The sequence below is a fragment of the Acanthochromis polyacanthus genome, chromosome 1, assembly GCF_021347895.1.
Source record: "Acanthochromis polyacanthus isolate Apoly-LR-REF ecotype Palm Island chromosome 1, KAUST_Apoly_ChrSc, whole genome shotgun sequence".
Lineage (NCBI taxonomy): Eukaryota > Metazoa > Chordata > Actinopteri > Pomacentridae > Acanthochromis > Acanthochromis polyacanthus.
This window is the reverse complement of record NC_067113.1, coordinates 58,860,495-58,880,313: the sequence shown is the minus strand read 5'-3', so window position 1 is coordinate 58,880,313 and position 19,819 is coordinate 58,860,495. Positions and strand designations below refer to the sequence as shown.

The 19,819-nt window shown below is 38.7% G+C and overlaps 1 protein-coding gene across 1 annotated transcript in view; it reads right to left on the bottom strand.

Annotated features, from left to right (window-relative positions):
* Positions 1–2,021: 2,021 nt before the first annotated feature.
* LOC110959952 (thyrotropin-releasing hormone-degrading ectoenzyme) overlaps positions 2,022–19,819 on the bottom strand; it is a 284,810-nt gene continuing 267,012 nt past the window's right edge. The window contains exons 17-20 of the mRNA XM_051949719.1: positions 16,148–16,315; positions 11,284–11,424; positions 11,127–11,208; positions 2,022–6,460 (exon numbers count right to left, since the gene is read on the bottom strand). Coding sequence (XP_051805679.1) covers positions 6,308–6,460; positions 11,127–11,208; positions 11,284–11,424; positions 16,148–16,315 — 544 coding nt within the window. The 3' untranslated portion in view covers positions 2,022–6,307. The remainder of the gene's footprint in view (positions 6,461–11,126; positions 11,209–11,283; positions 11,425–16,147; positions 16,316–19,819) is intronic.

Below are 19,819 nucleotides of genomic sequence, written 5' to 3'. Positions count from 1 at the left end.
AACATCAGATCTTGCTGTCAGAGTAAAACCTCTGAGGATGTCATCACAATGAAATCTGCTATTTTAATTCACTGAAGGAGAAACAACAAAAGCTCAAGGTCCACCTGAAAGCTTTTCATATCACTGACTTCCTCTGAGGAAACAATGAACTCAGTGGTCAGACAGATGATTCAGGAGGAAAGTGACAATTACAGACAATTGTTCTGTAATTTCACATTTTCCTTGTTTTAATGATGTAAAATCATGTTAGACACTTTGGTTAAACCATTATTAGTGTCTGACACCCAGTTTCAAATCTCTAAAACCTTTATTCTACTTGTGAAAATGCATCAAAGAGAGATTTCACTGCTTTTTTTTCTGCATGGACACCATATTAAGCCAGGTCCAGGTGTTTTTGTAAAGAGAAGGAGAAATTATTTGGAGTTCTATAGAATTGTCGGAGGGGAAAAGCTATGAAATCTTTCTTTGCTGCACTTGTCACATTAAGAAACAAGTTTCACAAATCAGAAACAGTTTTTAAACAGTCTTTAGCCTCCGTGGGACCATCTGGTTGAGATTTTACTTGTTCACTTGTCTGTATTTGGTGGTTTTGGATCTGGACCTGGTCTAATGTGGTCTAGATACCAAAAATGGCAATGTACCGTATTTTCCGCACCATAAGGCACATCGGATTGTAAGGCGCAGTCTCGATTACGGGTTTATTTCTGTACTTCAGCCAAATATAAGGCGCACCATATTATTGGGCGCATGCTAAAACAAGGACGGAAGCAAAACAGTGAGCTTGGTTGAACTTTATTCTACTACGCATTTAAAAATACACTCACATTACTTTTTTGATCAATCTTTTGTCACAAATCCATCAAAGTCCTCATCTTCTGTATCTGAATTGAACAGCTGGGCAATTTCGACATCAAACATGCCGGGTTCACTCTCGTCGTTGTCGGAGTCAGTCTCGTTGCCGGGTGGCTGTTCAGCAATGATGGCGGCTTTGGCGAAAGCTCGGACAATAGTCAGTACTGTAAGTAGCTTTAGGTAATGTTCTCTAATAGGTATATCGCTGCCAGCATGTGTAGTGTACGTATTACGTCTTTATGTCAGCAGGAATTGGTCCGACAGTCAGATTTTGGAACTCAGTGCACACATAAGATGCACCGGGTTAAAAGGCGCACCATCGATTTTTGAGAAAATGAAAGGCTTTTAAGTGTGCCTTATAGTGTGGAAAATACGGTAACCCCTGTTTTATTTTGTTTTTTGGAGTGTTCACATTCAAGTTGAATCAAGGTTTCACAAGTTGGAAATTTGTTTTAAAGGGTCTTAAGCAGCTGGCAGGCAATCTAGTCCAGATCTAACCCTTCTATATTTTGTGGATTTTTTTTTAGATCAGGACCTTGTCTAATGTGGTCTCGATTCAGAAAAAGAAGTGGGAACCCCACCACCTTTTTTTTTTTCCCCAGCTTAGCAAATAAAGGTTTCACAAAACTGAAACTGTGTTTAAAATTATCTTTACCACCTGTAGGACAAACTAGTCTGGATCTCAGCGGTCTGCATCCCGGAGTTGAAGATCTGGACCTGGTCTGATGTGGTCCCAATGTCAAAAACACAAAAAAAATCTACATTTTTTTCATTTTTATCAATAAAATAAAGGCTTCACAAATCAGAAACTGTGTTTCAACAAGCCTTAGCATCTTTTCAAGATTTAGTCCACATTCAACCAACACAAGTATCATAGATTTAGATCTAAACCCAGTCTAATGGGGTTGACATTTTGGGGGAAAAAAACTTGTGAAATCTCTCTCTTTTGTTTTTTTTTGCATTTTCACAGACAGAATAAAGGTTTCATGAATGTAAAAGTGTGCTTCAGACAGCATTAAAGCTGCACATAAAAGTCTAGCATGATTTTACATCATTAAAATGGAGGAAAAACAGATAATCATTTGCTCAGCACTTTAAGGTAAGTTTTTCTTAACTTTTCCCTTGATGTTAAGTTCTGCTGGTGAGATACAAACAAACTCAATCACACACAAGGTGAACCATTTTTTTAATATCGTCCAATCAGAAAACACAAGAAACCAAAGCAGCGTCAACAGGAATTAGGATTCTTCTCTGCAACTTCCTGTTTCGTTCAAGACTTTGGTCCAAAACCACAACCATCATCATCATCATCACCATCATCATCATCATTACAAACACCATCTTCAAGTACCACGTTTTAATTTTAAATATCACATTTGTATAATTTACAATGTTTATCGTACATTAGGGCAGATTTGTAATTTTTTGTGTGTGTGTAAACTGAATTTCCCTGACTGGACAATAAAGGTTCAAAATGCTGAATAATTATAATAATGCTAATTATCTTTTCCACATCATTACCCTCCTGATCATCGTTATAATAACGTCAATTATCATAACTTTAATCAGTCACTACTGCCGTTATGTTCATCTTCATCACACACACACACACACACACACACACATCACTGGACACACTGTGTATAGAAGCAGGCAGGCCCATTAATTCATATATGGCTCAATTATTAACATCAAAGCTGGATCTAACAGAAGAGGAGCGACTTTGAAAAGTCAACAGGACGGAAAGTTCGATACAGCAGACTTTTCATTTCATCGAATCCGTCCAAAATTCCTCAAAAATATCCCCAGTTTAACCAGCGTCATTTACATTTCCAAAGTCTGGAACATCCGTTAAACCCGACACGATGCTGCCAGACTCCAAGTCGGTAGCGCCACAGAGCGCGTTATACTGTACATTCCAATCGGCAGAGTCGATTTCTGTCACATAATCCATCACGTTGTGCTATAAGCTCCATCAAGTATCCAGTCAGTTACTTAAAATCCATAATTTTGTTGAGATTAAACCACCCAACACGCCGTAATGTCCATGAAATTCACTTTGCTTCAAAAGTGTTCGTCGAAGAATCTCCAAACGCACCAATCGGTAAAACTCAAATCCTTGTGAAGTCCGTGAGGCTGTAAATTTTGTCAATGCATCACCAAGTCTACATCCATGCCATCCTCACAAGGTAAATTCCAAGTCCGTTCGATCTTTTAAACAAGCTGCAAGAGTTCGGCGATGACAAGCTCCAATTCGTCAACATTAGCGAATATAAAAAGCCACATCGTCTGCATATAATAACACTGAACACATTTCTTTAAGCCATTTGTCTTGTCACCCTTTTCGTTCTCAGCAATTTGTTGGTTATTTCTCCACAGAAAATAAAGGCTTGATGCATTTCTAACCATTGTTTGGCTAAAAAAAAATAGCTTTTTCCAGCTTCTTTTCTGAGGTTGGATCGTCCAACAACTTTCAGGTTTTGTGCTTTTGTGACAGAAAGAGTCTCTTTTTTTGGTTGGTCTTTTAATTTTGTCGATTTCACCGAGTCAGTAAGTTTTTTGTTTCAAAAAAAAAAAAAGATTCATGCCCATTTGCCAGTCAGTTTATTCAATTAATTAATCAGGAGATTCTGTTGGGTTTTAGCAAGTTGCTAGAAAAGCAGGATTGAAGGTGGATTAAATTTAGGAAAACTATTTTTCACATAATTAACCCCTTTCTACAGCTCGCGCCAATGTTTGGACATCTGCATCTACAGTTTGGTATAATATGGACCTGGCATCAGGAAAGGTAAATTTAAGGAATTCATGAACAAACGAACAAAAAAGCATTTTTTTTTTCTGAGAAAATGTTGTACTCAGTGTCTCACATTTTCACAGACAAATAAGTGATTTGTATACTTAATGATACAGGTGTCTTCTTCAATTTAAGCCAATGACCATGTTTAAGTTAAAAAGCGCTAAATAAAATAAGCTTTATATGTAGTCATCGGCAATTGCTAAAAGGGGTTAATTAATAACAACTAGGACCGCAACTGGTAATGATTTTGTATTAATATGTCATTCCTGTTCTGGATTAATTAGTTGTCTGGTCTATAAAATGACACAAATGGGGAAAGTTTTCCTTTTTTCCCTCCCAAAACCCAAGATGGCAATTGTTTGTTTAGGAAAACAGGAAGTATTAACTTTTAAAGAGCTGTAATCAGAGAATTTTGCCTTTTTTTAAAAAAAATAATCCATGAATCCATTATGAAAATAGCTAGTGATTACCTTAATAGCAGAAAACTAATTGATTAATCTTTTGAGCTCCACTAAAATGGCACAAAAATTGCTTTTGTTTACTTTCTACCATCTCGTCAAGAAAATGAAAACGCAAAACATGTACTTTGCGTTGTTGTAATTTTCCACAATCACATTATAATTGCAGTGTGCAGAGAACGAGTAGTTATGGCTAAAGATTCCGTAATTCAAGGCAGGTTGCCATTTCACATGAATACACATCAACCCCAAAATACGATCTTTTCTTCATTTATGACAGTTTACAACTAAAAATAGATTTTTCATGTCTCATATCGTAATCACTTGTTATTTGGATGTTACATCAAGTAGAAAATGTATAAATTAATAGATCATACACGACAGTAATACATGTCTTTGACTTTAAACAAACTTTAAATTGGTTTTCTAACCATTTATTCTAATTTCTAATTAATTGTGTCACCTTTGATTGATCACATCGTGTCTCATGAGCAATTACTCTTCCACGTCTGCTTGTTCTCTCTGGTTTAGAGCGATAATTCTGAGTCTGCTTTTATTTTCATTAGGGCATTTCTGAAACAACCAAAGCCTCCGGAACCGATTGATATTCGGTAAATTGCTGGAGGTTTTCATCGTGAAAAAGAAAACAAAGTTGAAGCGGTCCGAGTGTTGTGGAGAGTTAATGAATGATTTCTGTGATCACAGGACGTGGAGTCGCTGTACCATTAATTATGCCTCTGTTCAAAGATCGACATGCCGCCGGGAAATCTGCCTTCAAGTGTCAACTGGTTAGATGTGGCGAACACAAGGAGGTCCAGTTTAAACCGTTCTGGTTCAGTGATGAGTTTGCATCGGAGCCAAGAGGTTTCAATCAGGAAATAAAAAAAGCAGAAAACTACAGATATGAAAGGTGCTTGGTGTTTACCCTGGTTGGTTTTGGTTGATTTAAGGTTCTATTTGAACATCAGTAACTAGAAGCCTCAACAAAGGTTCAACAAAAATTCATAAAGAACATCAGAACACTGATAGAAATCAATACGGAACCTCAAAAAGCACCACATACATACGCCCATCACCTCGATCAGTTTCAAAACCATCTTTGGAAGTCGTGTCTTTAAGAAATTCTGAACTGAAGCCAACATTTAATGGCAACAAAATGCTCTGCAGGTCAATTTTTGAATCTGAACAAGTCCTTTCGTGTTTAGATGTTATTGTGTGAAGTTGTTAAGTTGTTGGTCAAATCATTCAGTTTTAATCTGCTTGTTAAGATGTAACCTAAACCCTTCGGAAAACCTTTTGTTTCCAGTGTTGGTAACACTTTGCAAAACATCTTGCTCATCTTAATTCCAGTTATTCTCAATTCTTGTCAAATAAATAATCAAAGGTCTACTTTTTCCTTTTTTAGTATTAATGGCATTAAAAGTCTCATGATGGGAGCAAAAACACCCAGAAAGTTGTTGGAGTTCAGAGGGTTACCTAGCCTAACTTAACTAACCCTTCAAAATCCTGACTGGTACATATTAAGTTTTCATCTTAGTTTAATATCAATATCTGTAAATTTTAGACATTTTAGAAAAATCTCAGCTAGACTTTGGCATATCATCTTTAGATGTCAACTAGCTAACAGACTACTCACTTCTGTCTCCACTAAACCTTGTAAATCCTCTTTTTTGTGGACTCTGACCTTCAATATACCACCTGGGGGAACAGCTACACCATTTTCTAAGACCTAAAAGTTTTCCGTTTGCTTTTGGGATGTGAAGGAGCGCTTGGACCCACAAATGGCTGTTAAATCCGACTTAACAAGCAGACTAAATTCATGTCTAAAAGTTCACCTGGCAGCAGATTCTTTACAGAAGTTTTCAATCTTTCCTATGACTGAAGTTATTGGGAAGGTTTGAGGCTAACTGCTAGCCTCCAATGAATTTGTCTTTACTTTTTACACCACAGAAACCAGTTAAACCACATCAGCCACACGTCGAGGAAATAACAAAGAACCCCATCAGAAATAAAGTCTCAAATTAAGTTTCTATAAAAACAAAACCAGTAAAGAAACTAGTTTAGTAACTGGTCGAACCAGTTTTCCTGCTCATTCACTCAGTTTGTTTCATTCTGTCTGACTGCATCTGTTAGCCAGCGTTAGCTCCGTTAGCTAAGCAGTCAGTCTGCATCTGCTTTGCTCGAGCTGGCCGGCGTAGCGTTAGCCGATGGCTTGGCTCAGAGGTTTGCGTAGCCACTGGTAGAACTGCCGTCGGTGGAGGCGGTGCCAGCGCACATTGCCCTCGACAACCTCCAGTGCCCGCGGCAACGCAGGCCCCGCCCCCACGCCACTGGACTGGATGAACTCCTTCAACTGAGGAATGGAAAGATGGGAAAACAGTGGAGGGAGGGAGGGAAATGGAATGACAGGGAGTAAGGGAGGAGAGATGATAGAAAAGTCATCAGAAATGTGAAAACCATCTTGTGTGGAAAGAAAGAAGGAAATATAGCAGCCCTACAAGTGCCTAAAATCTCATTACACCAACCAGTGATGAAGATTTTCAAAGAATCAAGAACACAGTAACTAATTTAAGATGGAGATCTGTAATTCTGTGAGCAAAATGGCTAATTACCCTGTTTGACTTTCATCAAACCCAAATGCATTAAGGGACTGTTTACATAGTTTGTGTAAAGGGAGAACACAGTTTGTGGCAGGACACTATAGAGGACAATTTTTAATAATCAACAGCATTATTAGTCAAACAATGAAATGATAACACAAATTGAGTAAGCGCTTATATTGATGTATTTACTAATAAAACATAAGAAAGCGATACACAAGCTCTGGTCGGAGGTCATTAACTACCACAGAAGTCTTTGTCATGGTGCCTGTTGCTAGCTAAACTCTCACAATGCTCTCTGCTTGCCAACATTGAGTCACGCCTCCTCTGGTCTCAGTAGGAGGCTCCACCTGGTGGAACAACCAGGTACTACAGCTGATCTACAATGCATTTACTGACATGCACAAGCTCCTTCTTTTCTGCCTTATCGGTTAATATATTAACCATTGATCATTAGTATCCCGGTTGGGTTAACATGTTTGCAGTGTGGAGATATATGTTAACTTGGAAAACAAAAGCATTCCTACTTGTGCTACATGCTAGCAACATAGCTGCATTCAATGCTACTACTTTGCTACGACATCTAAAATGTAAACACTCACCAGAACACAATGAGTTTAGTCTGGTACAGTTGGAGTATTAACCTTGGTCTTTAATGTAAAAGTCAGAATGTTTATTACATGTATTTGAAAAACAAATCACGCTTCCCTGAAAATGTAACTGAGAATGCAATTTAGGAGGAATTTGGAGGCACGGTTATTTAAAATGGCAAGAAAGACTCTGATAGTAATAAATGAGGTAAATAACATTAATTAAATACTTAGCTTGTACATTCTTTGGGTTTTTTGGGGACACTAACTGAGGACTTGCACTTTTGCTGTTTATTAATGCGCAAAGGGCCTACAGTTTCAAGAGGAGGGACTCACATGCAGAAACAAGCGATAACAAGCAATAACATACAAAAGCATGCATGTGCAGCTGAACTAGATGACAATACGTTAAATATTTTGGACAATGTGATTTCAGTCTCTACAAAGGATGCTCCTAGTATCTGACTTTCGGTCAAGAAACCAGCTAAATAACCAGTTTTCCTGCTTATTCCATAACTATGCTGCTATCTCTACATAGCAGACAGATGTTCTACACTATGTTTATATTCTAAATACTGCATTTTCCTCTTTAAAGGTGTTGGAATAACAGCTTTCACTCTTCTAGTTTCAGGTTGTAACCACCACAAACTAAACTTGCTGCAGGAATGTTCTCCAGTTCAGCCACAAGAGCATTAGTGAGGTCCAACACTGATGCGGGGCAATGAATCTGGATCACAGTCGGTGTTCCTCTGAGATTCCCTTCAGGGTCGAGGTCAGGGCTCTCAGGGTTTCTTCCCAAATGGTTTCCACAAAGTTAGAAACAAACTTTTGTCCAAAAATGGTCAAAGTGCAGCGGTGAGAAAAAAAAAAAAACATCTAGCAGGGAAGAAGTGCTTATCGCTTTGCAAAGCTTCTGAATTTCTTGCATCCACTAGCAGATAGAAGGACTAAAGCAGCTGGAGACAGTGATTAGAAGAATTGTCCATATACTTTTGGCCATTATTAAAAAGTTTCCATTTAAAAGACAGTTATAAAGAAACCAAGACAATGTGAGTTATTGAAGCTAAAGAGCCTTAAAAGGGAAAATTTGTTCTGACGGTTCGTAATTAGAAGGAATTTTCTGGCATGAAAGTGAAGATATCAGAGGGAAACTTAAAGGACAGTAATTTAATGGAAGTTTCCAGTATCTGAGGTGAAGCTTTACCAAGTTTTAAAAGTTCAGGACAGAAGAGAAAACTCTGTGTTGTTGAGAGTTTAAGGGATTCAGTGGAGCAGCAGAGGATCCTTCCCTTCATCTCACTTTACTACACTTCATATCGTTAACTCCTTTTACTTCCACTTTCACTTCCTGCCCTCTTCTCCCCTACGATTCCTATTGTCCTCCTCCCCATCGTGAGTCACCCCGAGACACGTTTACTGAGTCGGAATAAAAAGGCTCATCAATCTTTTCATTTGCTGCGTTTCTTTTATTCCCCTTCTTTTTTGCAGTCAAGGTCCCATTTCTAAATCGTGATGGTTTTATTCAGAGTCGAGGCTCACGCTGAGGCTGCCATTGGTTGCCATGCCAACAGGAGTAAAATACATTCATCACAAAGAAATGAAGAGGTAGATTTGTATTTAAGAGCACCTTCGACCCTTTTTGCTTTCGTTTTATTTCTCCTCGTTTCGAAGAAGCACCTTTTCATTACACCTAATAGAAATGTGTTCTGCAGCAGCTGTGAAAGGACATTTTCAGAAATAATCAACAACAGATTTGGAGTATTGATCTGATAGCCACATGCAGAGGACACGGTAACAGGCCATGATTAATGTGAAGGCGTTTCACACTCCACACAGAAAACCTACAATATTTCCAGTTCTACTAGTATCTATGTGCATTTGTACTTCCAGCAGAGGTACATCACAGTTCATTTCATCATATTCTTTTTATTTATCATTACATGAAACTCAGCAGTTAAATAACAGTAGTAGCAGAGAGATTACTGTAAAAAAAAAAAAAATACAGATTTCGGAAAGCTTTATTCCTGTTATTTTACAAATGATGAGGTTAAGTATTCTATGGGGGTTAACTGGCTTTACTTTTGATTCCTGAAGCTGTTCAAACTGCCTGGTGGGGAGTCCCAAGCATTTATTCTCACCCCCAGTTCACGTGGCTTAAACCTCAGCCGAAAATTGACATGAATCAAAGTGTGAATGGAGGTGAAATTGCGTAGGGAGGGATTCTACAACCATCCAATATTGCATCCTCTGGCAGTTTCACCACTATTTACACCTTTATTCATGGGAGTTTCTGGTTGTTGATGAGCCTTGAAAGGTGTGATTTGGAGCTAAGAAACCCGCCAAGAGACTTCCTTTGTTCAAACTGCCTGGTGGGGTGTTCCAGGTATGTATACTCACTCCAGGCCCAACCCGAAGCTGACATGAATTGCCGGGTGAGTTGTGGTGAAACTGCCTGGGGAGAGATCTCAGGATTGCATTTTAAAAGGCTGCTAGTCTGAATTACCTCACCAGGCAGTTTCTTAAGTTTTATGCAAGTTAGGGGTGACATAAAATACCTGGGATACCCCACCAGTCAGTTTGAACTAAGCCTCTTGGATGAGGGGTGGAAGAACCTAAAAGCAGTTGAGGTACCGTCTACTTAAGCACGTAGGAATAAGTTAATCAAGAGACTTACTCGAACTGCCTGGTGGGGAGTCCAATGTATTCATTCTTACTCCCAGCTCACGTGGTTCAAGTTTCAACTTGAAACTGGCAGTTTGAGGTCCCTCCATGGCAGTTTTACCACCTGGGACTTCCACCAAGAGGTTTCCACAGTTAAAACTATCTGGTGGAGAGTCCCAAGTATTTATTCTCACCTCTATATCACGTAGTTCAAGGCTTGTCAACAAACTGAAACTGAAACTGAAACTCACGTGAATGACAGTCACTTAAAATACAGTTCTGAGATCCCTCCCCAGGCAGTTTCACCACCATTTACATGTTGATTCGTGGGAGTTTGGGGGCTTTTTCTAAAGTTTTCTGAAATCTACAAGCAGAGTTATAGAGGAACCTAAGTTTGTGGGGGCAGGGCTGCTCAAAACAGCAGAATCGAGTGCAAATAATTGAGGTAAATAACAAATTAAAGATTAGATTAAAAACTTTGGAAATTCTTTGGGTTTTTCAGAGCCCCAGCTGATCACGTGACTGCAGTTTTCATTGTGTTGTCAGAGGTAAAAATCAGTCTGTTTGTAAATGCATGAAGGACCAGTAGTTTCAATAGAAGGAAGCCACATGCACAAACATGCAAAACATGCATGTGTGCCTGAACTACAAGTCAAAACATTGAACATCTTGAAGCCAACACCCACAAACATAACGGAGGACGAGCAGAAGTCTAGTTCCCCTGAATTGCAATTCGGTGGAAGTTTAGTGTGGAACTTTTATCCCCAAATACACTGGTTTCTCCAACTTTAAACCGCTATAAAGGGGCAGTAAAGACATCACATACATGCAACTCCATTTTTTGAAGTTTTATTGGGTACATCATGTTTTATATGTTTTGATTTTTGAAGAGTTTTGTCCTTTCCTGTTGTTTTTTTCCAGTTTTAGTTCACTATATTCAACATGTTGTCACTGTTTTTTTTTAATTTGCCTGTATAAGATTTTGCGTAAGATGACGTGTCATGAAAGTAAATTTGCTCATTTTACAATTGTTTCTGTGAAGTTTGTTGGAATTAAGGTGAGTCTAGTGGTCAGCGAAGCAAATTTTCTAGATTTCCCGTCAAATGTGCCTGAAAAATCTCTGCAGGACGTCAGTAAAGTGTGTGTTTATGTGTGCTTGTGTATTTACCTCGTTGAGTTCCCTCTCGGTGTTGAGGAACTCCGTGACTCCACTGATGAGCTTCGAGTTCATAAACAAAGCTTCACCGTAGCTGAACAGAAACACAGTAAGAGAAGCAGTTAGCGCTTGGCTCAGTTCAACAGTGACAACAAACCGACAAACTCACCGAGAGTTCAGGACGTCCCACTTTTCCCTGAAGTACTTCCAGGCCAGATTCCGACCCTGCGGGTTTCTGCCGACGTGGATGATGACGTCGATCACATCCTGCTCCGGAACCAGATCTGAGGTCAGTGACAGGTTCAGCAACCTGAAGACAAAAAGAAAAAGACAGGCTGGGTAAGCACGTTCAGTTTTAACGCATTGGTACCGATGTGTGCTAACATATTAGCATGTTAAAGATTACCCTCAACACATGGTAGCATGCTAATGCTTGTGCTAAACATGAGCCTGTGAGTCACACATTTGCATGGTCAAAAAAAAGAATCACACACTTTAATATTTCATTGGACTGCATTTAGCTCTGAGAACGACACCCATTCACTGTGGCATCGTTTCAATAAGCTTCTGCAGTGTCTCAGCATTTATTTCTGTCCACAGTTGGATTTATTTTTCACCAAGATCTTGTATTGATGATAGGACAATGGGACAAAGTCTTCTCCAGAACATCCCAAAGATTCTCAGTGGGGATGAGGTCTGGACTCTGTGGAGGCCGATCCATGTGTGAAAATGACGTCTCATGCTCCCTGATCCACTCATTGTCAATGTGAGCCCCATGAATCCTGACATCGCCATCTTGGAACATGTCCATGCCATCAGGGAAGAAAAACTCCATTGATGTAAAGACCTGGGGCCTCATTTATAAAACATTGCGTAGGATCCATACTAAAGTTTGCGTACGCCGAAAATACGAAAAGGGTGTATGCCCTTCGCCCCTGATTTATAAAACTTTGCGTAAGCACAGCTGCATGCAATTTCTTGATAAATCACACACCAGCTGGAAGATTGCACAGGTGGATCCACCTCACATTCCACCCACAACACACCCACATTTTACCATGAATGGTTAATGCAAAGTAACTCATGAATGTATCTGTATATAAATAAGCTGCTGATCCACGGTCTGCAGTCTTTTCACTGCTGTGCGTCAGGATGAATGAATCATGTGTTGACCCAGGCCACCCTGCCACTAAATTTGCTATGATCATGTCCGATGTACAAATAATTTGTACACTGATTGAATGTACATTTTTTTCGGTTCACATAGACAAATTCATTTTCACTCGGGGGTTGTGGTGCGAAGCATGTGTGCCTGTGTGCCTGTACAGGGCTGATAAATGGTTGGACGCTCATCCCATTCGGCCGCATATGGATAAATAAACAAAATTCTTTACTTTTTTTTGCCTTTTTACTGTGATAGTTGCAGTGAAGAGTGACAGGAAATGGGGAGAAGAATAGGGGGAAGACATGCATAAAAGTGCCGCGGGCAGGAATTGAACCCAGGCCACTGCGTCGGAGACCACCCCTGCAAATGTGTCTTCTGCTTTCCCCGATGAGCCATACGGGTACCAGGTGATCAGTAAACAAAATTATTTAATAAAGATCACCGCACCGGCCCCAGTTGTGGACCGGCCCTTCGGTCAAACGACTGAATGCAATAACGTTCAATCCGCCCCTGTTAATATATGAACATAGTTCTGCAAATACAGTCGTAGGCCGAATGACGCACTATATGAACATCTACAACAATGAGGGTTTATGATTATCCGGCTCTACAAGTCTAATATGTGATAACAATAAATGTTTGAGATCAATCTGGTTTCAATTCACCACTTCACCCTCCAGCACTGCCGTTCCCTCTGTCTCCAAAATGTGCTTAAGCAAGCATCAAAGTTGGCAGATTCTCATGCCAAGTTTGTTTTAGAAATCACAACGAACACAGCGTACGCCACTTTCTACGCAAAGTTTGTGATTTAAGCCCTGTTTTGTGCCTAAGGAAGCATCAAGAATCAAGGTTGGCGAACCGGTGCGCATATTCTCACGCCAAGTTTGTTTTTATAAATCACAACCTTTGCGTAGAAAGTGGCGTACGCCACTTTCTAGCCCTGTTTTGTGCGTACGCAAGCTTTATAAATGAGGCCCCTGGTCATTCAGTATATTCAGGTAGTCAGTCGACCACATTCTTTGGGAACGTAACATTGCTGAAACTGACAAACCCCAGATCATAACTCTAACCAACACAGGCTGGTAGGAACTCGACATGATGAGTACATCACTTCATCTGCCTCTCTTCTTACCCTGATGCCCCATCACTTTGAAACAGGCTAAATCTGGACTCATCAGACCTTCTTTCATTGCTCCAGAGTCCAATCTTTATGCTACCAAGCAAATTGAAGTCATTTTTCGGATGGGCCTCACTGATCAGTGGTTTTCTTAGAGCTACAGCTGTTTAGTCCCAATCCTTTGAGTTCCCTTACCACTGTGCTTGTAGAAATGTTCTTACTTTAACTATTAAACATAGCCATGAGTTCTACTGTTGATTTCCTACAATCATCTAAGAGTCTGTTCCGACCACATTTGTTCCTGAGGATGATGATTCTCCTCTATCCTTCAGGTTTTAATGATGCATTGGACGGTTCTTCACCTGATTTTAGTCGTTTCAGAAATCTCCTTAGTTGTTTTCTTTGCTTGACGCAGGCCAGTAATTTGACCCTTCTGAAACAGATTAACATCCTTTCCATGACCACAGGATTTCTCTTCCAACATGGTTGTTTCAGAAATGAGAAGCTCCTCACTGCATCAGCTAGGGTTAAATAAGTTGTTGCAGCTGAAACATATTCATCACTGCAGTAATTATCCAATGGAAGGCTGTTACCTATTTGCTCAGTTAAATCCAAGTGGTGACTTTTTTTGGACAGACAGTGTATTTACTTGAAGTAGCATTATGCTAAAATGAACACCAGGCAGTCTCTAGGTGTTTTTTGTTCCTGTCTCATTTTTCTTCACTGTGGTTCATTTTTAACTGCAATCTAAAGTCCTGCACCTCAGTGAAAACCGAACAACAATGAAGGAGAGAGAACTCAGAAATGTCTTTGTGCACTATGACACAGCAGTCGACAAAAAAGACGGAGTTTCAAGCAAAAACATTAAAATCAAGAAATGCGGCAAATTAACAGAAAAACATTGACAATTAAGGCAAGAACCCACAATGTTACAGATTTTGCAAATATATCCAACAAAAATATTGAAAAATACCCAATATTTCTATCAAATTCCCAGGTGAAATTCATAAAATTCAACCAAAAGAGTGAAAAGAACTTAGTTTTTGGTCCCAAATAATAATAATTAAACTCAGCAGCAGCACCTCTGTGTGAAAAAACCACTATTTTGCTTGTTAAAATAATACAAAACTGAACTTTGCCACAAATAAAAGCAAAGTTGTTGTCTCGCTGCTTCTCCTTCTTCTATGGTGGTTTAATTAATGCCACCAGCTGTTTATCCTCCTTCACAGAATAAAACCAGACATTAATTTGCTTTTCATTTTCTGCAAATTCAATTAAAATCTATGCTGCATTTTTATGGAAACCCTCGTTGTTGTGAGTCTGCTGGAAACCAGTTTAATGAGATCTCCGAGACGGAACCGATGCAGCGAGAAGTGATTTAAAAACATACACCAGACTGTCTGCAGGTTCGTCCACTTTGTGTTTCGTTCCACTTTTAACCTGAAATATCCTCCGGAGCAGCTTCAATTGCTTCATTTTGCTACTTTTTGTTTGCACGGACAGCTTTGTTTCTGTGGGTTATTGGTGGTTTTAAAGCCCAGAAGCGTGTTTTTATCGTGTTTTTATCAGCCGCTAACTGCTGGAGTATGAATCTCACTCTCCAGCCGTACAGTGAGACGGAGTGTGTGTTTTTTCGAGTCTGGTATCGATTTTCCGGCCTCGGTAAACGGCTCGGCAATCAGAGAAGCAGAACTGAGTGTTCGGATAGCAGCGGCATGGAACCGCACTGATTGGTCAGGGAGGAAATAGTTTCAGCACAGAGGGATTGTGGGAAAAAATAAGGAGGGGAGAGCAAATTGATTTTGGGGTTTTAATGAAAAGACGGCGACTGTAAACACAGAGGAAGATAAACAGGAAGTAAAAAAAGACGGAGCTGTATTCTAATTAAAAACTGGTGAAACATAAAAACATCAAGGAAAATCTATAATTTCAGAAAATGTCTGAAATAATAGTGTGTAACTTTTTATGGTCATACATTATAAAAGAACAAATCATTATTTACAAAAAATGCTGACTTTTGAAGTAGTTTTAACATGATAATTAACACTTTTTTTTACAGTTTTACTTGACTTTATCTGAAGTAAATAATTTCTTATCAATTGTTAATATAGATGGTGTTTCCTTGAAATATCAGCAAATGTCTGTAAAATTCAGTTAAATGTTTAAATGCTGATTCTTGACGTGAATCGTATTTGCAGTTATTTTGCTATGTTATGATTTTTATCTATTTTACCAGATTTTATTTGCAAATGATCAAAACAGCAAAAGTATGTAAAATTACAGTATGAAGAATAATTTAAATACATATTTCTTTTAAATCATTGACATTTTACTGGTTACTAGCTGTAATTTACCAAAACATGGAAGAATCAGTAAACTAACAGTTAAAATCCTGATTCACCATTTTACAATCCTAATTCACAGTTTTCCTTTCAAAAAGTGACAAATACCTGCAAATAAATTACATCTTTTAATTAAATACAGTAAAAAAAAAAAAAAAGAAAGAAAATTTTGTGTTTATATTAGTCTTTAGTAAAATACAGATTTTTGATATTAATATTTGTTTTTGGAGATTCTACCAATTCTTACTTGCAATTTCCCAAAATGGGGAAAACATGTAAAATAACACAAATAGTTTAGATAAAAATTAGTTAAAACCTATTCAATAATATTCCTTTCTTACAGTGTAACTTTCATATGGGAAGTCTTCTCGTGTTTTTACGGCGCTAAACGCTGCAGATTTCTTCGTACCTGTTGAGCAGGAAGGTGTTGTCCGAGCAGGTCAGGGCCTCCAGGAGAATCTTCTTCTCTGAAACGGCGTTGGACGAGTGAAACTTCATCCAGATGAACTCCCAGACGTCCTCGTCCATCAGACTCACCCCGGTGCAGTAGACGATGTCTCGGATGTTGGGGGGAATCCTGCCGGCAGGAAACAACATTTTAAAAAACACAGGATAGACCACAGGAGGCAATAAAACTAAAAGCGGTGATAATACACGTCGGCAGGATTAAGCCGGACTCTCTAAGTGAGAAATTCTGATTCCATTAGAGAGCTCCATTAGGAAACATCCCATCTCCTCCACGGTGCTCGTAAAATCCGACTCGCCGGGACTCTAGAAATGCCTGAATTTATGGTGTTTTCAGTTTGAATGAGGTTTATTGCGGCAGTTTCTGATGATCTACGGCTTCTCGTGTTGTTTGCCAAATCGGTGCTTGAGCACATCAAACAACAAGCTGTAACTCTGAGACGTACAGTCGTCAACAAACCCTACATCCACCCAGAAAGACCACGAATACCACAGCATGGTAAATGGTCTGTATTTATATAGCGTTTTACTACACCTGAAACGACTGGTTTATGTTTCGTTTTAGTCTTGGTTGTCTTGGTTTTGGATGTGATTTAAAGTTGGTTTAGGATTTATTTTACTGTGGATCTGGTCCTGGATGAGGACTGCTTTCAGACTGTCTTGGGTGGGTTTTGGACTGTTTCTCGGAGTAGTCTAGACTTGGTTTTGGTCCTAATATTGTATTGGTTATTGACTTTTTTCAGACTGCCTTATGACTAGTTCTGAACATTTAGTTGGACTCGTTTAAATTTTCATCCTGGATTCAGACCTTTTTAAGACTGGTTAATGGCTGGTTCCAGACCGTCTTGGGTGGGTCTTGGGCTTTTTTTTTTTTTTTTGAAGTAGTTTAGGTTTGGTTTTGGTCCTGATTTTGGTTTGTTTTTAGACCTTTTTTAGGACTGTTTTCAGTTTTGGTTTTGGACTGGTTGGTTTTGGACCTTTAAAGGACTGGTTTCAGACTGTCTTGGGCGAGTCTTTTTTTTTTTTACCCTAAGAACACCAAACCTACCATCAAGCATGGTGGTGGCAGTATCATGCTCTGGGGCTGTATAGAAGTACGTATCGACTGGTTTCAGACTGTATGTTGGACTGGTTCTGGACTTTCTTGGGACTGGTTTATTTTTGGTTTCAGTCTTGTCTCTGGTTTTGGATGTGATTTAAAGTTGGTTTAGGATATATTTTACTCTGGATCTGGTCCCGGTTCTGGACTGGTTTCAGACTGTTCTGAATATTTTTTTGGATTGATTTAGGTTTGATTTTGGTCCTGGTTTTAGACCTTTTTAGGATTACCTTAGGACTGGCTTCAGACTGTCTTGGGGGAGTCTTTTTTAATCCCTAAAACACCAAACTTCCATCAAGCATGGTGGTGGCAGTATCACGGTCTGTTGGACTTTCTGGATCATTATTTTGTTTCTAGTTAAATATACAGCTGACATACTTATATAGCATGGTTTAGTATGAGGGACCTTCACAGTGTTTTATCAAAAAAGGGAAAAAAAAACAAGCAAATATGTAATTTGGCTGGATAAAGAGGAGTTTGGGGGGTATTTTTAGGAGGTCAATCAATGATTATAGCGGGATTTTAACCATTTTACTCAATTTTGGGGTTGTTTTTGACTTTTTTTTGAAATTCAGGTAACTAAAGTCTTGATTTTTGTGGGCTTCTGTGAGGATAAGTTATTTTTGTCACATTTTCAGGCAGAGAGTTAAATTGGAATCATTCAGGCAGCTTGTCGGACTGAACGCTGGCTACACCAAACATCTCTCTGTTATCTGACTGCCGAAGGAAGAAGGTGCCGATTGATAAGACGAAGATCTGAGGCTCCTTCTAGCAAAACACAACATGATTCATCCAAGAAGCTCCGGTTCAGTGTGGAGTCGACAGAAATGTAGGAAAAAACTTCAGTTGGTACGCAGATTTATTTCTTTGGTGAATGTTCCAGTTGATTTTAAAAACTTCCCTGAACTTATTTTTCTGTCACGCTCCGATATGTTTGAGTTGCTTGAATTTTTGTTTTCAGTAGAGACAGTCGACATGCAGCAGACACGATATGACACAGATGTGGAGCAGAACAAACAGACTGGAAACAGAAATCCTGCCTCCAGCAGACAAACTGTAAAACACAAGACGGGATAACAAAGGTCTTTGTTTTATTTTTTCCCGACATTTATGGGATTTTCTGAGCCCACATTCTGCACATTTACAAGTTAATAGTTGAATTTTTGGTATTTAATGTTCAGAAACACTGAGTTTTTTCATACTATATGTTTCTGCAGGACCTATTCTCAGCCACTGTGTTAAATGTTCAGTTTTAGGTCCCGTCTCTTCTGCAAAATGGCCAAAATAACAGCAAAGAGTTGCAAAATGACCAAAAAGAGACACAGAATGACCAACAAGACATGCAAAATGACAACAAACACAAAACAATCACAAAGAAATGGAAAATGACAACAAAGAGATGGTAAATGAAGTGAGAGAAATGCAAAATAATCCAAAAATAACACATAAATACCAATGTTAGACGCAAAACAACCACAAAAAGTTAAAGAAATGCCTACAGAGATGCAAAATGATCGCAGAAGCACACAAAAGGCCAACAAGCAAATAGAATCTTTTAAGATGTAGATATAAAATGGCAAAAAAAGAGACACAAAGCAACCACAAAAAGGTGGAAAATGACAACAAAGAGATGGTAAACAAACCAAAAGATATGCAAAATAACCAAAAAGTGACACAAAAAACAACAACAGATGCTAAACAGCCACTAAAATGCAAAACAACCACAAACAGATGCAAAATAAACAAAAAGACAAACAGAAATAAAGACAAAGAGGCACAAAAAAGCCAACAAGGGATGCAAAAGAACCACAAAAGATGCAAAATGACCACAAAGAGATAGTAAATTAACCAAAAGAAATGTAAAATAAATAAAAACAAATGACACAAATCTACCAACAAGAGACCCAAAAGAGCCACAAAAAGATGGAACATTACAACAAAATAAATGATGGAAATGACAACAAGGAGTTGGCAAATGAACAAAATGAAATGCAAAACCCCCCAAAATGACACAAAATCTCCCAAAAGTGACACACAAAAAACAACGGATACAAAAAAGCCACAAAGAGGCAAAAACTTACCAGAAAGAGATGGAAAACAACCACAAAAATGCACAAAAAACCACAAGGAGATGCACAACAAGCAGCAAGAGACACTAAATGACGACTGAGATGCAAATGGAAACAAAATGATGGAAAATGACAACAAAAAGATGGCAAATGAACCAAAAGACATGCAAAATAACCAAAAAATGACACAAAATATCAACAAGAGACACAAAACAACCGCAAAGCGGGAAAAATGACCAGAAAGCTACACAAGATGGCCATCAAGCGATGCAAAAGAGCTACAAAAAGACGCAAAATATTAACAAACACTAAGCAACCACAAAGAGATGCAAAAGAAGCAACAAGAGATGCAAAATTACCACAAAAAGATGACAAATGACAACAACGAGATGGTAAATGAACCAAAAGATATGCAAAACAAATAAAAACTAAAACAAAAATACAAACA